We start from the raw sequence: 18944 nt of genomic DNA, 5'->3' as shown, positions 1-18944 counted from the left end.
CCGCCGCTCCCTCCCTCGCGGGCGGCGGGGCAGAGGGGGCGCTCCTCCCGCACCTTCCCCGTTGGTCTATCCCACTCCGGGCCGGGCGGGCTGGGTTGAGTGAGCGGCTCGGACCATTGCTCGCGGCGGGCGGGGGGGGCGCGGGCGAGGCGGAGGAGGAAGGAGCCGGCGAAGGAGGCGGGGGGGCGGTTTAAAGGGACAAGAGCCGTGCGGGCGCCGGCGGGGGAAGCCGGAGCGGCGGCGGGCGGGGACTCGCCCCCTTCCCCACACACGCCCGCTCTCACCGCGGCCGGGGTCGTCGCCGCCAGCGCCCCCATCCCCTCCCTTCCCCTCCGCCCGCCGCTTCCACAGCGGCCTCTATGAGGTAGAAGGGAGCGGCGGCCACTCCGGGGGCGGCAGCGGCCGCTACAGCCGCCGCCTCCTCCTTCTCCTCGCCTCAGAGCGCCCCATCTTTGTGTGTGCGGGAGAAGGGCGGGAGGGAGTGCGCGCTGCCCGCCCGCCGCGCTTTGTTCGGAGCCGGGGGGCCGTGGCGGAGCCCCGGCTCTATGTGCCAGCGGCTCCCCGGCGGCGGCGGCGTGAGGGGCCGGAGCCCCTGAGGGCGGGGGGGCCCCGGCCCGTGTCGGTGCTGCGGGGCGGGGGAAGGGGCCGGCTCGCTGCCCGCCGGCCCGGCCCGTGTGCGGGCGGATTGATGTGGGGGGGTCTGACATGAGTCCGCCGGCGGCCGGGTGCTGCCATGTGACCGGCTTCAAGGTGGAGAACTGGAAGCAGAACCTGCGGGCGATTTACCAGTGCTTCGTGTGGAGCGGCTCGGCCGAGACCAGGAAGCGCAAGGTACCGGGGGCGGCTCGCATCCACCCCCCTTCCCTTCCCTTCCCTTCCCTCCCTCCTTCCCTCCCTCCCCGACCCACCCGCCGCCGCCTCGGGGAGGGGACGGGTCCGGTCCCCCTGTAGCCCTCCCTCCTTCCCTCCCCACGGGGCAGGTGGGCCCGAGCTCCCGCACGCGGTCCTGGGGGGAGGGAGGAGGAAGCGCTCGGTGCCTCCGGGATGGCGAGGGGGGGCACCGGGATGGAGGAGGGAAGCAGCCCCGGCGGGGCCTCCCTCCCTGCCACCTGCCCCGGCGGCTTTTCCGCAGCGGGGCTGTTCCGCAGCGCCGCCGCTTCCTCCTCCTCCTTCTCCTCCTCCTCCTCCTCCTCCTCCCGGAGGTTTCCCGGAATACCGGGGGGAGGGGAGGCCCGGGGCACCGGGCACGTCCGGCCTGTGGCGGAGCTTTGTGGAGCCCCGCGGGGCCGCGCCCGAGCCCGGGGGGCTGCGCGGAGCACAATGGCTGGGAGCGGGTCCCGGCGCCGAGGGCTGCGGCTCGCTCGGTTATGTGTGTGGTTTTCCTTAAAAAAAAAAAAAAAAAAAAAGCTGCTCGTGCTGATAATCCACTTGGAAAAGGAGATTCCTGCTCTGGTGGGGCGTGGGGAAAGGAACTGGCTCAGCCTGGAGTACAGGGAAGGGTAGGAGGGGTTGGCGCCTGGGAAAAATCCCTGTAAACCAGGCAAAAAGCAGGAAGAGTGCTTTTCCCCACCTATCTCCTATAATAACATCCTTATACACATGTATGCTTCTGGAGGGCTGCTCTGTGTACTGTGCAACTAATTACTGTTTTTCCCTAGAATCAACTAGTTTTTACTTCAAAGTGACTTGGCAGATTTCTGTCAGTCGTCGCATTGGTGGCTGAGGAGGGGAAGGCAGCAGCTACACGGAGCAAAACTTGGGGTTTGGGACAGCACGGATTGTGTTTTTGTTGGAACAACCCATTGAAAACTTTGTGATCCCAGTGCTTTGCATTAAGCTGCTCAGCTTATTATTCATAATAGAACTAGAGCATGAAGGATGGACTTAAAGGGTGAGGTGCCAAACCATTTCTCTGTGCTCAGTTCATGTTCTCAGGATAATCCAGTTTCCCAATTTTTTTACCTAAAGAGGAAAAAATGGAATCTGAGAAGAAAAACGTTTTAAATGGATTTAATTACTCGATAGCCTTGCAAGGTATAGCCAGACTTGTTTTAAATACCTTACAATTCCCTACTGGTCAATATTATGGAGTATATTAGTCAAAATTTGGGTTTATTTAGCCTATAGCATGTTAAAATACAAATTGGGATGTAGTTGATGGTGCTTTCAGCTTAAATGGAGAAAAAATAGTGTCTGTGCTGTAGAAGAAAAAAATGGCAAGTGAGGTATGAAGATGTCTCAGGCAAATATAAAGCAAGTGCTATGTGGAAGAATGAAAATAAAATTTCATTAGCAGAATTACCTTTTTCTAAATACGGAGCATCCTGTGTAACCTGCATACGTCTTGTGTGCTGCAACAGCTTTTTCCTTCCGAAATCTAATGCAGGGATGTGTTCATCATTGCTTAAGAAAACAGCTGAAAATACAGAATATTCCATTGTAATCAATCTGTTCTCACTTCCTCTTTGCACAGCCAGGCTCGTAAAGCAGAACAGGATTGTTTCAAAATTATCTGTCAGCCCAGGAAAAACACCAGTTTTCCTAGTACGTGCTAAAAATGCTTTTCCCCCCACTTTTTTTTTTTTTTTTTAAGCAGGTTGCCAGTATGAAAACAATTGGGTTTCTGAATCCGGCCCACCTGAAATATGTGGGTGTACGTGATCAGTATGGGGGAACATTTTGGGTAGCTAAATTGGGATTCAATTCCCTGTCTATGTTTGTAAGGATTGAAGAAAGTCTATAAATGACAGTTATGGTACTTCATTCACCCCTTATGTATATGAACATGAGACCTTCTTCCATGGAATTTTAATTCACTGAAATTCCCTGTACATATGTATGCCTGACAGTTTTACGTGTAAAATTAGGAAAAGGGTGTTTTCTGTTTGGTGGTGTATTTATAGTCTAATAACTAGAAATACAATTACCTAGATAGTCCATATAACTCAAAAGCAATCTTTTGTCCTTTAATAGTTTGCATACACATATATTATGTATATGTGTATATATATTTTAGGAGCAAGCCGCGACTGCTTAAGAGCACCTATTCATTGGTGAAGATTCTTCTTAATCCTAATCAAAGAAATGATGAGGCTAAATTAAAGGTTTATTAGCAAGTGATATTCTTTTTATTGCATGATTAAGGACAGTCACGTTATATGTTTATCACAGGAAACATTCCATATATGTAATTGATCTTTATGGAAGGCACTGGGCAGTTTAACTGCTGCTCAGATGAAGGTAGGTGTAAAAATGCCTTGGCTGTTGGTGAGAGCCAGATGTAAATGGTTCTGGTTCTAGAATGGTAACTACTGTCCCTCCTAAGCCTGCCTTGAAAATCCAGGGAGCAGTGGGAACTGCAGGGGGCAGAAAGGGTCCGTTCTCGTGCCGTACCTCCACCGCGTTCTGCCTTGGCAGACCATTTTAGTGCTGTGCTGTTCGGGTTTAATACGCACCTTTTCTGTGAATAAGCTTTTACGAGCTCCAGCTCACGGTTCAGTTTGCTTTACAGCCAGTGCTTCCAGCAGAATGGCTCTAAAGCCTGCTTTATAGTGGGAAAGCTGTCTCCTGAACATGCATTTCAATCCTCAGTCAGAACCAGGAGGTAATTATGTACGTGTCTTTGTAGGCACTGGGATTCTGGTGAAGATTCTCAGTGTGTTTGCTCCCGAAGCGTTGGCTGTGCTGGGATTTGAGCTGTCATCACGGTGCATTGTTGTATCCACAGCGAGGAGCGAGGCTGGGACTTGCCTCATCTCACTGCATCTTGGCCACACTCAAGTGCAGCACTCGTACTGCTGTTCTAGGCACAGGGATTGTCGTGGTGCAATTGTGTTGCTGGTGGTGAAGCCTAAGCAAAGACAAAGCTGTCATGCTGGACAGTGGAAATGACAGAGAAATCCAAAGACTGACTCTTGAAATGATAGTTATTGTGATTAAATGTTGGAGCTAGGTTTTAGACCTCGAGTTGTGTGTAAGTGACATAAAATTAGGGTGGACTTTTTCATTGTTGGGACTTTGACTTGTAACTCTTGAGTTTTAATTTGCCATAGTTAGAATCTGTTTAATAACCTGATGGCAAAGCTCGTGTTTCTGTAGGTCATGGACTTTACCTTGAATATTTTGATCTGAAACTTACCTCACACTTAATTAAGTAACACTCCAGAAGAGATCCTTAAATTTGTCACCACTACTCCCCATTCAGGAATTACGGAGCAGACAGAGGATGCTGAAAAGGCTTGTGTAGACCTTCATGTCAGCTTTTTCCATTTTTTTTCTGTTGAAACACTTGGCTTATTCCTTTAGAATTACAGATGAGAAAAATCTGTTTTGCAGTGCTGAATGTAGCTTTTGTCCCCATCAGTGAGCAATTACACATGTAGATGCATCTTTGTGTCCAGGAGTTGGTAAGTAATGGTTTCATTGCTGGAAGGGCAACTGAATTTATGACTAAATTCCCTCTTCCTGGACTATACGCCTTGGAGGAAAACTGTCTCATTCTGAATGGTTCTTACTATCACTGCCCTGAAAAGGCTCTTGATGATAAAAGTCAACTGGTCATTGTGACCAGAGTTGTGATATGCACAAGGTTCTGTGTGGAATTTCAGAATGTTTGTTCAGTGCTTCAGCCAATAGATCAAAGAATAATTGCCTGTCAGGGGCTGTGCTCTCATTGACAGCAGCTGCATTCTGGCATATTTCTGCCTGTTTGAGAGCTTCTCTTGTTTTTCCCATTATTCTCTCTTTACATGGGTCCTATAGACCAACTGATCCTTTCAGATATGAAGAAACATTTGCTTTTATGTGATGACTTTTCATCAGGTATCATTCTCCCCATGAACTTGTGACTTCAGTGTGTGGCTCCTTGTAATATTTTGACAGATAATCAATTCTTAGACTTAAACCTGAAATGACTTTTGTTCATTTCCTAACTTTCAAAGTTGAAAAGGTTAAAATAACTTAGCAGATAACTACCATGTCATGTTTTCATGTTTTTCAGTAGCAAGTATTGTGGTTCACAGTCTAAATCAGTGTGTCATGTTCTTGCTAAAGTGACCTTGCAGTCTTCAGGGTAAGCTACTGGTGGAACTTCTCATCTTGTGCCTGTTGAGGCACATTTGCTTCCCAGGGGCCTTGCCCCATGTACCTGTCCAGGAACAGGGAGGTGTTGCTTAGGTGATTTGCTCTGTACTGTAACAGACAGGCCAGGAGCCTCACCAGGCTGTGCCACCTTCACAGGCTTGGTCTTTGGATTGCTTAAATTAACGAGGAAATCTTAGCTTGTTGTTCTTTAACGTTTTTAGCGTGTGCACCAAACTTCTGGATTCCAAATCCTGTGGAGCACTTGAAAGAGGAGTCCAGGATTCAAGAAGCATGTCTCTTTTTCAGCTGTGTACTCTGCTGTGGCTGCCTGAGTGAACTGTGTGACTCAGGAAGGATGTTCTTCTTTGCCATGTGCTGTGGGAGCTGCCTTCTCCCTGAATGCCCATGAGAAGTGTCAAAATCAACTGCAAGCTTCATTGTTCAGGAGGTCTCCAGTTTCACACCTGAGCAATCTTCCTTAGTTCCTAACCACTAAGGGTTTAAAAGGTCCTTAGACCTGCTGAAGGTAACGTTCTCTTTCTCTCAGTGTGAAGACATGACCTTTGGTGTGAGAGATACCCAGACATGAGATTTTAGCTCTGAAATTACTCAGCAGAGCCTGGTGTACATGGGATATGCCAGATTGAGAATGCTCCACTGAGCTTATGTCTCTGGTGCTGAAGAACATAATACAGGACCTTCCTCTTCCTCGTGGTGCTAAGCCCTATTTTGTATCCTGTTTTGTGGGGTTTTTTTTAAATCACTTGTTGGTTTCTGGGCCAAAGGTTAGGAATTAGTCCTGCACCATGAATTTGAAGATGGTGAATAGCAATTTTTAAGTTGTGGGATCTGAGCCATCAGGACTTCTCTGTTTTTTAACATGGATGGGAGAGACAGTAAATGCAGTTTTCTTCCTACTTGTATTTGTTCCCTTTTTTAGAGTAAGAAGATGGATCTGCACTTGCTGATGAAGGAAAAAATAGGGATATGTTGGACAAGAAGGCTTATTTCTTTTTTTTCCTGTAGTCTTATCAGTAGTCAAAGGTTTGCTCATAACCAAGCTGTTTGTCAGAGTAGTTGTAGCATCTCTTTAATTTTGTCTGCAGTCAACGATTTTATTTGCTTAATGCTGAAAGCTTTTAAACTGAAATGACAGGGAGTAGTGTGAAGGTGAGCAGGGTGGAATGGCTTTGTTTGATTTGCTGGACTATGTGTCGAGCTTTATTTTAAGCCATCAAAGCTTTAAACCCCAAACAAAGGTTAGGTGATAGCCTCATTTTTGTTTCAAGCCTTAATCTGTGGCGTTAAGGTGAAACCAGAGCTGCAAATTGCTTGCAAACCTTGTACTCTCCTCCTTTCATTTGAGGATTTTCTGTTTCAGTAACTGGTGTAACAAATTTTGAGGCAAATGTTACTGACTGGTAGTGGAAGTTTTCTGCTTGTGAATTGCTGACTCTCCTTCTCCTGAATTACTGCTCCTTGAGCTGAGCAAAAAAAAAGTGTTTTCCTTTGGGATGGACTCTGGGGATCCTTCTTCATTACAAATACTCTTGCAAGTGTTAGTTTGATTCCCAGTGGTGGCTGATTTGTTTTAAACCAGAGAAACATTAACTCGGTTTAAAACCTTGTGTTTCCCACATTAAACGAAGCACCCACAGTTTTTCCTGTTCATATGCAGATCTATGAATTCTTCTGAAGAAACTGGTTTCTTTCTTTTTCCTGGTAGATATAGGGCTGTTGTTTTTTATTTTTATTAGCCACACCTTCCTGTTTCACTTGACTGACAGCTACTTTAAAACGGTGGGTTTGGGCTTTTTATTACCTATATTCCCATGATTCTCCAAGTGTTTGTAATGTGTCTGTAGCCCACAGCAGCATCCAAGGTGAGGAGATACATATGTCCTCTTATTATACATCAGGAGAAAGGCAGTCTAAAGGTGACCCATACACATCTCACTGGCCTGTTCAAAACATTATTAAAAAAAAATTATTTTTTCCCCCACCCTGCGAAGAGCCATTGTTAGAACCTTTCTAGACTTGGACAGAAAGAGCTGCCTAGAGCCACTGTCTCAGTCTCTCGTTAACCTGTGGACAATGCAGCAAGTGAGTGAAATGCTCTAATGACATTCCAGTTTATTCTGTTATCCTGGCCTGTGCTGTCAGCAAGCAGGGTTGGAGTGTGGGGAGAGCCATATGTTACCCAAGAGGCCTGAACTGGGAACCTTGCCTTAGCAGAAACGGTTCTAGAAGCTGATAGATCTGTTCTGACTGGATGAAAGCTCTGTCTTGGTAGTTGTATTCTCTTCCCTATTGATTTGGCACTCCTTTATGTACACTCGGCTTAATTCAAGCTAAGAACTTTGCTGCATTAGCTGGTAATAGAATCAATGTACAGAGTTACATAGACCTGCGTTCTGTTTGGGACTGGGAGCACACAATGCAACTGGCACACAGGAACGATCTGTGGTTTACTTTAGTGCTGGAGCAGCTGCCATGGTGCTGATCTCTCTCATTGAAGAGAAAGAATCATTTTATCTGTCTCAAGACCTATTTGAGGATCTGTAAAGTGAACTGTTACCTGACACCAGTTGACTCAAAGTAACCTGAGATTCACTTTATCAGTTGATAACTGATTAGCAGCAAGCAGTCCTGTCACACATTCTTTTGTGTGTGGAATACAGCAAATACTCTAGATTTTCCATTTCTCTACTTAAGTAGAATGCTCCTTAAGGTTTGGTTTTATTTTTCTTAAAACCTCTCAGTGATAAGTAATGCTATTTAAAACCCGGTTTTTTGGGGATTTTTTTTTGCCCGTCTCTGCTACTTTTAAAGTTGCTGAAGAGAACTTTTCCTCCTCTTATTCTTCCTTTCCTGTGTTTAATGGAGCTTGAAATTAACGTGGCTCTTCTTGTCTACCTCTTGCATAGTATCACTGGTGATGTCAGCATATCCCTGGTGGGAAATATGTCTGTGAAGATCTACAGTGCACTAAATTTGTCATTGAATAAAAAAAATTGGGTATTAGACAAGGTGAAACTTGAAAAAAAGAGAAAAGGTGGATATTGGTAACAAGAGTTGTTTTCAACTACTTAAAATGTAGTTAGTGTCTTTTTAATGAAACTATTGAGGGCTAGTGCAAATTTTCATATCCTGACACAAATTCTGACATTAAACATGACAAATATATTAAATATCCTCATATTTCAAGTAGTGGTGAGAGGCAGCTCACTAACTGACATTGCTTGGTAGTAAGTCTGAAGTCAGAATTGGATTTGACTGAGCTTAAATGGTCTTGTCCTTGTACCACGCTGGTTTTGCCATGGTTGGTTTGATCACACAGCTGAGCTCTTCTGCACATACATGTAAGATGTGAAAATGTAACTATTCATACATTCAGTGAGTTGTGTTTATGTAGAATTAATATGTAGAGATCATGAATCTGCATTTCATTCAAGAGATCATTGGAATATCTTTTCTTTGTCATTAGTGCCTTCATCTGGAGTTCTGTGTTGCAGCTCTTCCCTAGTATATTAAACCATGTCTTCATCCATGTATTAATCCATAGTTTAAAATATATTATATTTAAAAATCACCTAGTTATTAGTCCCTTTATTTTTCTTAAACACATAAAAGAGCCTGCAGCATTTGAATGTAGTGTAGTGATGGGGATGGTGGAGGATCAAACACCCATGTGGCACCGAGTTCCATTTGCCTTGCTTGTCACTCAGAAGTTCATGCATCCAAGTAGCCTCTTTTAAACAGGGTTTGGCTTTGGATTCATCTCACTGAATTGACTGCCAGGGCTTTTATATGTATGTTTTGCTTCTGTTTTTAAAGGGCTTTTGTTTTTGAATCAAGTACAGACTTGAATTACTTCAGTGTTTATCAGCACAAGGAAAGAAAGCAGCAGTTTATAAGCTTTATTTTTGCCTACCTCCCCCTTGCCAACTTCTGTTTTAAAAGTATCTTTCCCTCCTCGTGTCTTTGTACAGCCTGATGTTATTTCACAAAGTTTGTCTAATTACAGTTTGTACTTCTGTCCTCTGCAATCAGCCTCGTTGTTGCATTGCAAGTCAGCTTTTAAGGGACCTTGTCTACTACAATATACTTGGTAAATAAAGGTGAGATTTATTGCACAGCAGATGTATGACAGCTCAGTGAGTGCAGACAGCTGAGATAGCTGACTGATTTCAGTACCTCGTTTGTGTTAGGTGAGCCTTTGTGACCCTCTGCCCTCCAGGGACAGATGCAAAATTTGTCTTAAGGTTTTATGTTTTTCTTTGCTGTGCTTCATTATTTTCACATTACTGCCCAGTTTTGCCCCTGACTGGATCTCTGTCCTGGTGGCCAGGGTGAAGCTCTCATTCACACTGGCCTCTGGGCATTGCTGACTTCTGCCGTGCTCCCTCAGCAAGCATCCCCTCCCGAGAGATTATTATGGGAAATGTTTATCTGCACGATGAACACTCAGTTCTTTGGTCACTCATGACTACATTTTGTGTTCTTGGTTGTGGGATGATCTTGATGTGGAGAACAGGATGAGAAATGCCATGAAAATAGTTTCAAAGTTCCTGCAGTTCTGTGCATAAAGAGGAACAAGATTTTCCTCTGTAATGATGAGGCTGTTCCCCAAGGAAATTTATCTTATACTGTGTTCAGCATAATTTTATCTTACTGCCCTTCGTGATGTATTTCCTTGTCACATAGTAGTTCTGCTACTTAGAACTTTTCTTGCTATGCAAGTTTTAGAGTTGCCCCAGTAAATTAAATTTGTTTTCTGCATCTCTTTGTAATAATTATGTCCTTATTGAGAGATTTTGGGGAGTAGGAGATGTTTTCTTTGTCTGCCTTAGGCCGTGTACTGCAAAAATCTGACTGTAGAAAATCAGAACTCCAATTTTTTGCAGTTAGATGAAGAATTACTTTATTACAGCAGTTCTTTATAAAGCAAGCAGTTTAATTCTGTAAGCACGTTGTACCCATACGGTGAAACTGGCAGACAAGTTGTTTTATGCAGTGGTGAAAAGGATGTTAAGGAGAAGGTGGGTTAGCAAATCTGACAAGTTTTAAAATCTTCAATTGAAATCTGGAAACTAGTTATAGATATGGGTTCCAGTGAGACACAAGTACATGATGGAATTGGTAAATGGCTTGGGTGAGAAGAATGCCAATGAGGTAAGGGACAGGCAATATTTGATTTATCAGAGAAAAGCAAGAGATGTGAAATTTGAACCTTTCTGTGCATTCTCATGGAGACTGGTGAGTGAAGAACATGAGAACCAGCTCTTCAGCTCTGGGTGAACAAGTGTCTTTCCTTAACAGTGTAAGGAATTACCAGCTCTGCACATTGCTGCTGTTGTACCATCGCTGTGTCATGTTTGTGTGGTTGTGCCATGAACCAGAAAGAGCAGATAAAGATGAAAATACATTTTTCCTCCTCTGACTGATATTTCACCAACCTGAGTAGTGACACTGGGAGCTGCATGTGGCAGCTTGAATAAAAACTGCTGCTGTGCTCTGGGCTGTGCCAGTGACAGACCCTGTGTGAGTGCTGTCCTAATGGTGGCTTCCTCTGTAAAGAGTTTCTAATACTGACTGCATCCAGAAGGTTCTGTGGAGGAACCTCTCTCTGTTAGTGCTGCAGTGGGGTGCTTGTACCTGCTCTTCTCACAGGAGTGGGCTGAGCCTGATACATGAAACTTGTCTTATGTCTGCAAGGAGTAAGTACATTACTCCTGTATGCAAATAAGTTACCTCAGTTTCCTTGTGAAAAATAAATGAATCGTGGAGTGTGGAATGCCTGTAATGTGTGATCAGCTATTACAGTAAATCTCCTTTTCATATTATGTTTAATTTAATGAAATGAATAGTGTTTTTCCAAGTAATCAAGTTATGAGCCACTTGTGTCCCTCTTTAAACAGGCCCGTCTCTAAGTTAAGATTTCCGTCTTTTATAATCAACCTCTAGTAAGCTGATGTAACTTTTTTGTTGGTTTAAAGCATGTGGTCATGGGCCGTGTGCCTAGATCATGCTCCTGCTGCATGTAGTTGGGGATGATGGGATAATGGGACTGTAAATTATCTCTTTATGGTGCTGGTTTTCCTCTGGCCTCCTCCCTTGTGCAGCGTGGAGCAGCCCCGAGGCGGTTCCGGGCGGTGCCAGCTGGCTGGAGCCCTGGGGGCCGCTGTGCCAGATGGAGACAGCAGCGCTCCAGTGAAAGCCAAACGTGCTTCCCTTGCCGGGGTCGTGAGAGGTGCAGCCTCTGCAGCCCCGCCAGGGATCGCTGGGCAAGAGCTGTCCTGGGACTCAGTTACTGCTCTGCTGGTGCAGCCGTGGAAAGGACTGGCCTAGGGCATCTGTCAGGCTTTTTTTTTTTTTTTTGGAGTAGATTCATAATTCAATATTCAGCCATTGAACATTTTCAATGTGTTAGCATCTCCTTTTTCCTGGTTTATGCTTCTGTACTGTATCTGTGAAATGTTCAATTCCATAGCACGTACAGATGCTCGGTTTTGAGACAGATTTTTTCAATTTGATTAAGTGTGGTGGTTCCTGATGTGTTGCCCTGCTTTTTTCCTCACTACTGAAAAATGCTGTCATCCATAGGATACTCAGACTAGAAAAAGCTTGTTACTGCAGATTTTTTTTTTCACTAAAATGAAACAAAAACCCCAAATCCTTCATTCCACTGTCTGAAATGACAACTTCAGGTATGCTCAAAAACAGAAGCATCCCTTCATTTGCCTAGTTGACTTTATAGTTTTTATTAAAAAAATTGATTTCTTAGTATGCCATTGAAATCAGTTGTTGGTGTTACTGCATTGAATTCAGCCCTTCCCTGTGGCTTTTTTGTATTCCAGAACAATCTTAGTGTAGATTGACCTCATCTGCACAAGATGTACCCCACAAAACCCATGTGTTTGAATAGTTGCATCTTGTGGAGATGAGGACAATAAATGGGTGAAACTCTTTGAAGAATCCAATTCCCTGGTGGCTGCTCAAACAGGTTTCTTCACTCTCTTGACCCAGAAGGCTTTGTTCTTATTGACCCATTAATGCAGCTCACACTTCTAATCCAGGAACCCAAAATAGCTGCCAAGCCTGGATTTTACTGTGGTGGTATTTGCTGCACAGGTAGTTGGTACAACCCCTCATGCAGAATTGCAGCTGAAAACCCCCCTGAGCTGAGGCACATGAGACTATTTTGGGCAGATATTTCAAGTGTCTGATTTAAATAAGATAATAAACCCAACTTGATAGTGTGTACAAAGGACTTACTGGAAGAACAATATATTTTGAGTCAACTCTCCCTGACAATCTCCAGAACTGGAAATGAGTGGGAATGGGCAAGGAAGGATGTGCCTTGTAGCTCCTTTGCCCTGATGATTGTGCTAGAGGAATGAACTACAAGGAGAATGGTAGTTACCATATTTCAGCCTAAATAGAATTTATCTCTGCTCTTGAAGAAGGAATGATGGTGGTTTTGTGATCTGTTAGGACATGAGTGAGGTTTGGGAGTGATCATTCAGTCTTGTGTTAGCAGGGCAAGTGATTTAAGGCTGAGTCTATCTTGAAGGACACACGAGTTTGAAGTAATGAAGCAGAGGGAAGAAATGTATGGTGAGAAATAATTTAAAGGCTTTAGATGCATTTCCCTGATTTTTTACAAAGTAGTTTTTTCAAAGTGACCTTCATTTGCAGGAACTGTTTTTACTCAGTGTGTGCTTCTCTTTGCTACACAATATTTTTGCTACCTTTTTACTTGGAGAAGCTTCAAATCACAGGGAATTGGAGGTAATTTCCTAGCTAGGTAGTAAATGACTTGTAATAGCTTCTTACAAAATTCTCAACACATACTGTTCTCTTAATACTCTTTTTTGCAGGTGTGTTATATCTACTTACAGGTATCTGAAATAAAGCTTTTCAAGGAAATTGTGACATTTTCCTTTTGTCATGCAGAAAGCTCTGTTCTATGTAAACCCTTGCTGAGTGTGATGCCTGCAAGACTGTTCCTGTCACTTTAAATACTTTTATATCCATAATACTAATGAATAAGTTTTCTTTCAAGATATGAAATCCTTTTGTCCTGCTCTTCCTCAGTGCTAAATCCCTTAACCTCACCAATTCATATGTTTCAACTCACACTGCTTAACTGCTCAAAGTATTTCCTTCAAGTTAAGGTCTTGAAAGTAGAACACATAATATGTGAAATCAACTCTTACCAGCATTAATGTACTTTTCTTCTGGTTCATGAAGCAAAGAGATTGCATTAGAATTGAAATTGATGATTGGTGGAATTTCCAAACTGTTTATTGAAAAAAAAAGTAGCAAACCAGATCAAAGAGCAGAAGTCATGCTTTAGTTCTGACAGTTCTACAGAGCAGAAGATTTAAGTGTGGTGAGTGTTCAGGCAGGAAGGAGATTCCACTCTGTGTTCTTCAGCTTTGTCCTTCACTTCTTCTGCAGTTTTTGCTTTAAGAACTTGTGGTAAGGAGCTTTGGTTCCAGGTTGCTTTGTGGTCAGTTAGCTGGAAAAGTGGAATGGATGACCAGGAGTCATCCATTCACTTCTTAGCAGAGATGGTTTTGATGTAATTTCCTCCCTGACCTTCCAGTGAGGCCAAAGCTGGTGTTGAACCTGCCCTTAGCTCACAGTAATGGTGAGTTCTGCTGCAGAGCACACAAGATCTGACAGACTTTGTAATGGCCTGAGTTGGACTCAGTGATCACTCCAAGCTTTCAGTGTCACTTATTTCACATCAGCTTGGTTTGACTGGGTGCTTCAATGCTTTTGTGCCAAGCAGGAGGATTCTGATTTTTGTTCTGTATCTGTTCTTTGGAGCAATCCTCTACAACAGACAGTACCTTGTTTTCAATGGCTACTTTTTTTAAAATTCTTTTTTTCTTCCATACCATGAGTTTTCCTTGGTGTTCCTACTTCTCTGGCTGTACTCTGCCTTTCCCCCTAGAAATTATCTGTTTGTTTACAGTTTAGACAAATGCTGCATTTCTGTGCTCCTAATTTCTTAACGTGAGCCCACCCTTTGGAGCCTAAGCATGGAGCACTACTCCTGCCACAGAGTCTGAGCAGACTGTTCCTCATGCCAAGGTTGTAAGTGTTAATCTTGCTGCAGACTGGGGTGATAATTCATTGCTGTCACAGCAACACATGCTGAAAGTTGCTTCTTGCCAGATTTGTTGGCTATATGCTACACTAGAGAAAATTATTTCAAGAGTCTTATTGCATAGCCAGATGCTGCAGAACTCATGCAATCAACCTCCCCTCCCCCCTTTTTATGGCTGCTCTGACTTCAGGGAGGAAAAACTATTATATACTGAAACACATTCCTGTGTAACACTAGTAAAGATGTGGATGAACTTCTGATTGGGGCTAATTTTTCTGGTTTTTCATGCAGGGAAGATCTGGTTTGTGTTCAGGATAAAAAGGAAGGAAAGCTTTTAAGGTAGGATGAGGGGACTTTAAAAAAGGAAATTAACAGTCTCTCCCCTGCTGTTTGTTGGGTTCTCTGCCATAGTTGGGTGCTGTGGAAATGTTGTTTTCTTTAAGAGGTAGTGACTAGGTTGGCTCAATTCTGAAGAACTGGAGCTTCTGCCATCTGTGTCCTTAGGATCTTTCAAAAGCAGGAGAACCTTTGTGATGTCTGGATATCATCATATCTCAGCACTGGCCTAAAGATGGTGTTTGGTTTAGTTATATCTGAGATGTAGAGCTCTGAAGAGGAAAATAAGTGGATTTTTGGTACAGGATCTGAGTCCCCTGTAACAACTTAATATTTGCTCTTATATATGTGCTGTAGAAAAATGCAAGTTATGTAGGTTTTTTTCCCAAGGTATCCATTACATTTTGGGCACGGTGGTGTCTGATTACCAGGGAGGTGAGATTTACTGACTGTTTAGTCAGACAGAAATACATTTTCCCAATGTATTTCCAGCATAAATCTCTTCATATCCAGTGGCTGGGCATTGTGTCACCAATAATTTTATCCTCTCTTGTATTTTAAGAGAAGGTGCCATAGAGGTTACATTATTTTGAATATGTTCCCACAGGACAAAATCCAGGTAAAAATGCAGTGTTGGAGAGTTTATTATTACCCACACGTTGTGTGTCATGCAGAGCTCCCCTGCTTTTCATTCCTTGTGCCTCAGTTCTTTGCACTTCCAGATCACAGGAAACACTGCCCTGAAAATCAGAACTAGGAAGGGCTTCTTTGAGACCTGAGCAAATCACCTCTCAGCTTGGCAGGGAGAGCTTTTCAGCAGTTTCAGGTACTCTAAAAAGGCTCGAGGCCTCAATGCTCTCAAATGCTTTTTTAATCCCTCTGTAAAGCATAAAGGCCATGCATTTGTCCCCAGAACACCAGCCATGTTTATAGCTATGGAGACAAAGCAAGAGATCAGGACTATAAATCTGTACTGGCTCTCCTGGAATATTTTTGCTCTAATCTATGTGAGATTACTGGTGATTTGCAATTGTAATACCCTCCTGAAGAATCCCTTGGTTTTGCTTCAAGCTCTTAACTGGTTTTTCAAGTGCAATATGCCAAGGAAGTTCTGGCTTTTGTTCAGATAAAAGACTTTATAATTCACTTTCTCCCTCATTCCTGTGTTTCCCTTTATCCTGCCGTTGTGCTTTGTGTTTGTATCAGCCTTTCATTTTCCCATGTGCAGGGGCTTTAAGAGCCCAGACAGTTCCTGTTGCTGGGGGAGCCTGTACAGCTTTGGGAGCTGAAGGGAGAAAGGTTGAGTTCCCTGTTCTGTTTCTGGCCTCCACTGCCACGTCCAAATGATGGATTGAGGCTCAATCTGTGCATTATAGCTGTTTCTGTGAGTGCAGGAACAGGAATTTGTTTAGAACAAATAGACAGATGAGTTCTCTGTTCATACCAACGTTCAGATTGCACTGTGGTTATTTTTAATAGCAAATACAATGTCTTTTTTATTTTTCTTTTTTCTTTTTAGCAATGCCAAGCACACACAAATGTCTGCTGCTATGTTAACTTTGGTGAGGGATTTGGGACTTTGATGAGCTGCTCTATATCAGCTAATGTTTTCCCTAAGTGTTGGTAACTCTGAGTTTTGGAAGCTGGGACAGGCTAGATCCATGGAAGAATGTGTAAAAATGTGTCTCATCTGCCAAAGAAGATTTGTTAGTATGGTCAGGGCAATAAATAATTTGAAGTTTCTGAAAACTGTTAAGGTTTGTGTGATATGGGGAAGAAGGAAAGCAAATGATAAATACATAACTTCCCTCCTTCCCAGTGAGACTGCTTTTTGAGATCTTCACGTCCAGCTGCTCCCTCCTCCCAAATTCAGTTGCTCAGCTGGGAGACAAGAAGTGTTAAGTTGATCTGTTTGCTTGAACTGATTGATTTCAGACCTCAGTCATTTACAGCTTTGGGGCAGAGCTTGTGGAGCCCTACCTTGTGATGATGTTTCCCTGTTGGAATGCAATGTGGTAATTGCTGAGATTGCATCAGATGGATTCCCTGCTGAAGGGGAAGCTGTGGATTCCAGCAGACCATCCACAGTTCCTTTTGGGTAGAGAACTGAAATTGAGAAGGGAAGGCAGGACCCACAGAGCCCTTGCTGCTGCCTGAACTTGGGCTTCTCTGGAGTTCAGTCTTGTGCTTGATAGAATAATTACCTTCTGACACAACAAAGCTTTCAGTTTCTGTATGGGAAATAAGTTAATGGAAAATAATGGGAGATGGCAGCCTGTACAACATCTCATAAATAGTGAGGAAATGTGGAAGAGTTGGAGGCAAAGCCTCTTTGTTTTGGGTGGGGAGATGATGAGGGAAGAGTATTTTTAATATATTGCTTGTTTAGGAAACCCCTGAATGAGGATATGGCAGGGAATTCACTACTTGAGTGTGGTAGAACAACCCAGAGCTCTGTTCAGGTGTGATGGTCCCTCCAGACCTTAAGGAAGAAATGGGATTTCAGGCTGATTCTGTCAGGGTGGTGTTTGGTGGCACAGCTGGTTCTGCCCATCCCAGCAATGTGTTCTGTACACAATTGTTAACATGAGGCCTTGGCACAGAAACTTTTGGCCAAGTTTGATTTCCCTGAAGGACGTTGGAAAGTCAGCAGAAATCACAGAGTAGACTCAGCTCAGAGGGAAGTTCTGGCTCTTCCTGTGGATGGACCTTCTTGATTTTTGTCCATTTTTTAATGCATATGTTAAAATTCAAATTTGAAACCACATAATAAAGGAAACTTTTTCTATCAGTCCGAAACCCAAAACCCTTTCACTTGGTGCTGTAGTAGCATGGAAGATTCCTTGGTTGTACCAATACTCCTATTCTTGGAGAGTCTTGAAGTAACATATTGGCTGATGGGAAGCCAGTTGGAAATGAGAATTCTTTTCTTCAGTTGGAAAACCAAATGAGTATATCCTTAAGTCCCTCAAAAGCACTGCTCATGCTATCTAATATCTGTTAATCATTTCTTAGGAGAAATTATGGAAATGTTACTCAATGCACTAATTCTCTACAGTGTTTCTAATTACTCAATTGATTATTTTGAAGCGTAGATTTGTGTAAAGGAACACTGGAGTATATTTGAACAAATACAGAGCAATAAAACTGTAATTGTAATTCATGTACATTCAACAAACAAAGCATTAATTTTATTAGTTTTTCCAGCAGTCTGTGTGTTTGAAGTGTGTGGCTGGTTCTTTCTTAAGTCTGTGGCTCATTAAACTTTCTGTACTGTATTGTCTCATCTGTCAGGCAATCTCACATTGATTTGGTGTTCTATATGTACATATTGTACAAGTAATTAATTTTAAAAAGTAAAAAAAAGTATGCAAAGGCTGGTTTAGTAGTTGTTTGCAGTAAAGTTTTACCATTCTCCATGGTATTGTCTTAATCATAAAAGAAAAAAATGTTCCTCAGGTTGTTCCAGTCAGTCTGCATTCAGTGACTGAGTTCTGGTCCACTGAACACTCACTGCTCTGTTATATCAGAGTTAATAATACTGTGACTTCATCTGTTGTTTTACTAAAAATGCCAATAATTATTGTAAGTGGTTATGAAATTTCTTTCAATCCCACTGTCTCACGACAGGCTCCTATTAAACTTCATTCTGTATCATGAGAGATCAGAATGTATGATGAGAAAATGTGTTTTGTTATTTAGAATCCTGTAAGGGCACTTATTTCATTTTTGTGATGTTGTCGTTGGGTGGAGCTCAGGGCTTGGGGTTTTTTATTCCTCCATAAATGCATTTCCAGATGTTAACTTTTGAAAGTCTCAGTTTGAATTTTGAGGTTTTAATCCTTCATTTCAATGCACAGAACCATTATAGTGGATTTTTTTTTTTGAAGTTTAATTAGGGGTTTTTGGTGTGTGTATATATGTTAAAAACCCACACACATATAGTCACCGGTAATTTGCTTAACCTTGGGCAGGAAAAGTGGAGAATGGTAACAGGAGATGCTTCAAGGTGTGTGGTATCCAGTGTAGTACAGAATCTGTTCTTTCTCTGCCTTTTTAAGCCTCAGGTTCACTAATTTAACGATCAATTAAAGAGGCTTCAGGGTCTGCTGTGTTTTGTCAGAGCAGCAGAGCTACACCATATGGATGATGGTTTCTCCCTTTATCCTTTTTTGTAATTTCTCTGGATGTGTTTGGCTGTTGATATTTGTTGTCTTATTCTCTGATTAAAAGATGAATTTCGTTTGTGATAGAAGTTAAAGAGCAATTTGTTTCACCAATGTGTGTTCCAATTTTCATTAGTGTATTTTTTCTAGTTGGGAGTCTTCAGAGAGATGATTTTTGCTTTCCAAAGAAGTTATTTAAATCACATGATTATTATATTTATGCAACTGAAGTTTTC

General features: G+C 42.9%; 1 protein-coding gene across 2 annotated transcripts in view; it reads left to right on the top strand.

Annotated features, from left to right (window-relative positions):
• The first annotated feature begins 209 nt into the window (after positions 1 to 209).
• USP22 (ubiquitin specific peptidase 22) overlaps positions 210 to 18944 on the top strand; it is an 88592-nt gene continuing 69857 nt past the window's right edge. For both annotated transcript variants that reach the window (XM_036392299.2, XM_036392298.2), the window contains exon 1: positions 210 to 831. In XM_036392299.2, coding sequence (XP_036248192.1) covers positions 706 to 831 — 126 coding nt within the window. In that variant the 5' untranslated portion in view covers positions 210 to 705. The remainder of the gene's footprint in view (positions 832 to 18944) is intronic.

This window comes from Molothrus ater, chromosome 16, assembly GCF_012460135.2.
Source record: "Molothrus ater isolate BHLD 08-10-18 breed brown headed cowbird chromosome 16, BPBGC_Mater_1.1, whole genome shotgun sequence".
NCBI classification, from domain to species: Eukaryota; Metazoa; Chordata; class Aves; order Passeriformes; family Icteridae; genus Molothrus; species Molothrus ater.
The sequence above is the reverse complement of the archived record's forward strand: the minus strand, read 5'-3'. Positions and strand labels throughout refer to the sequence as shown.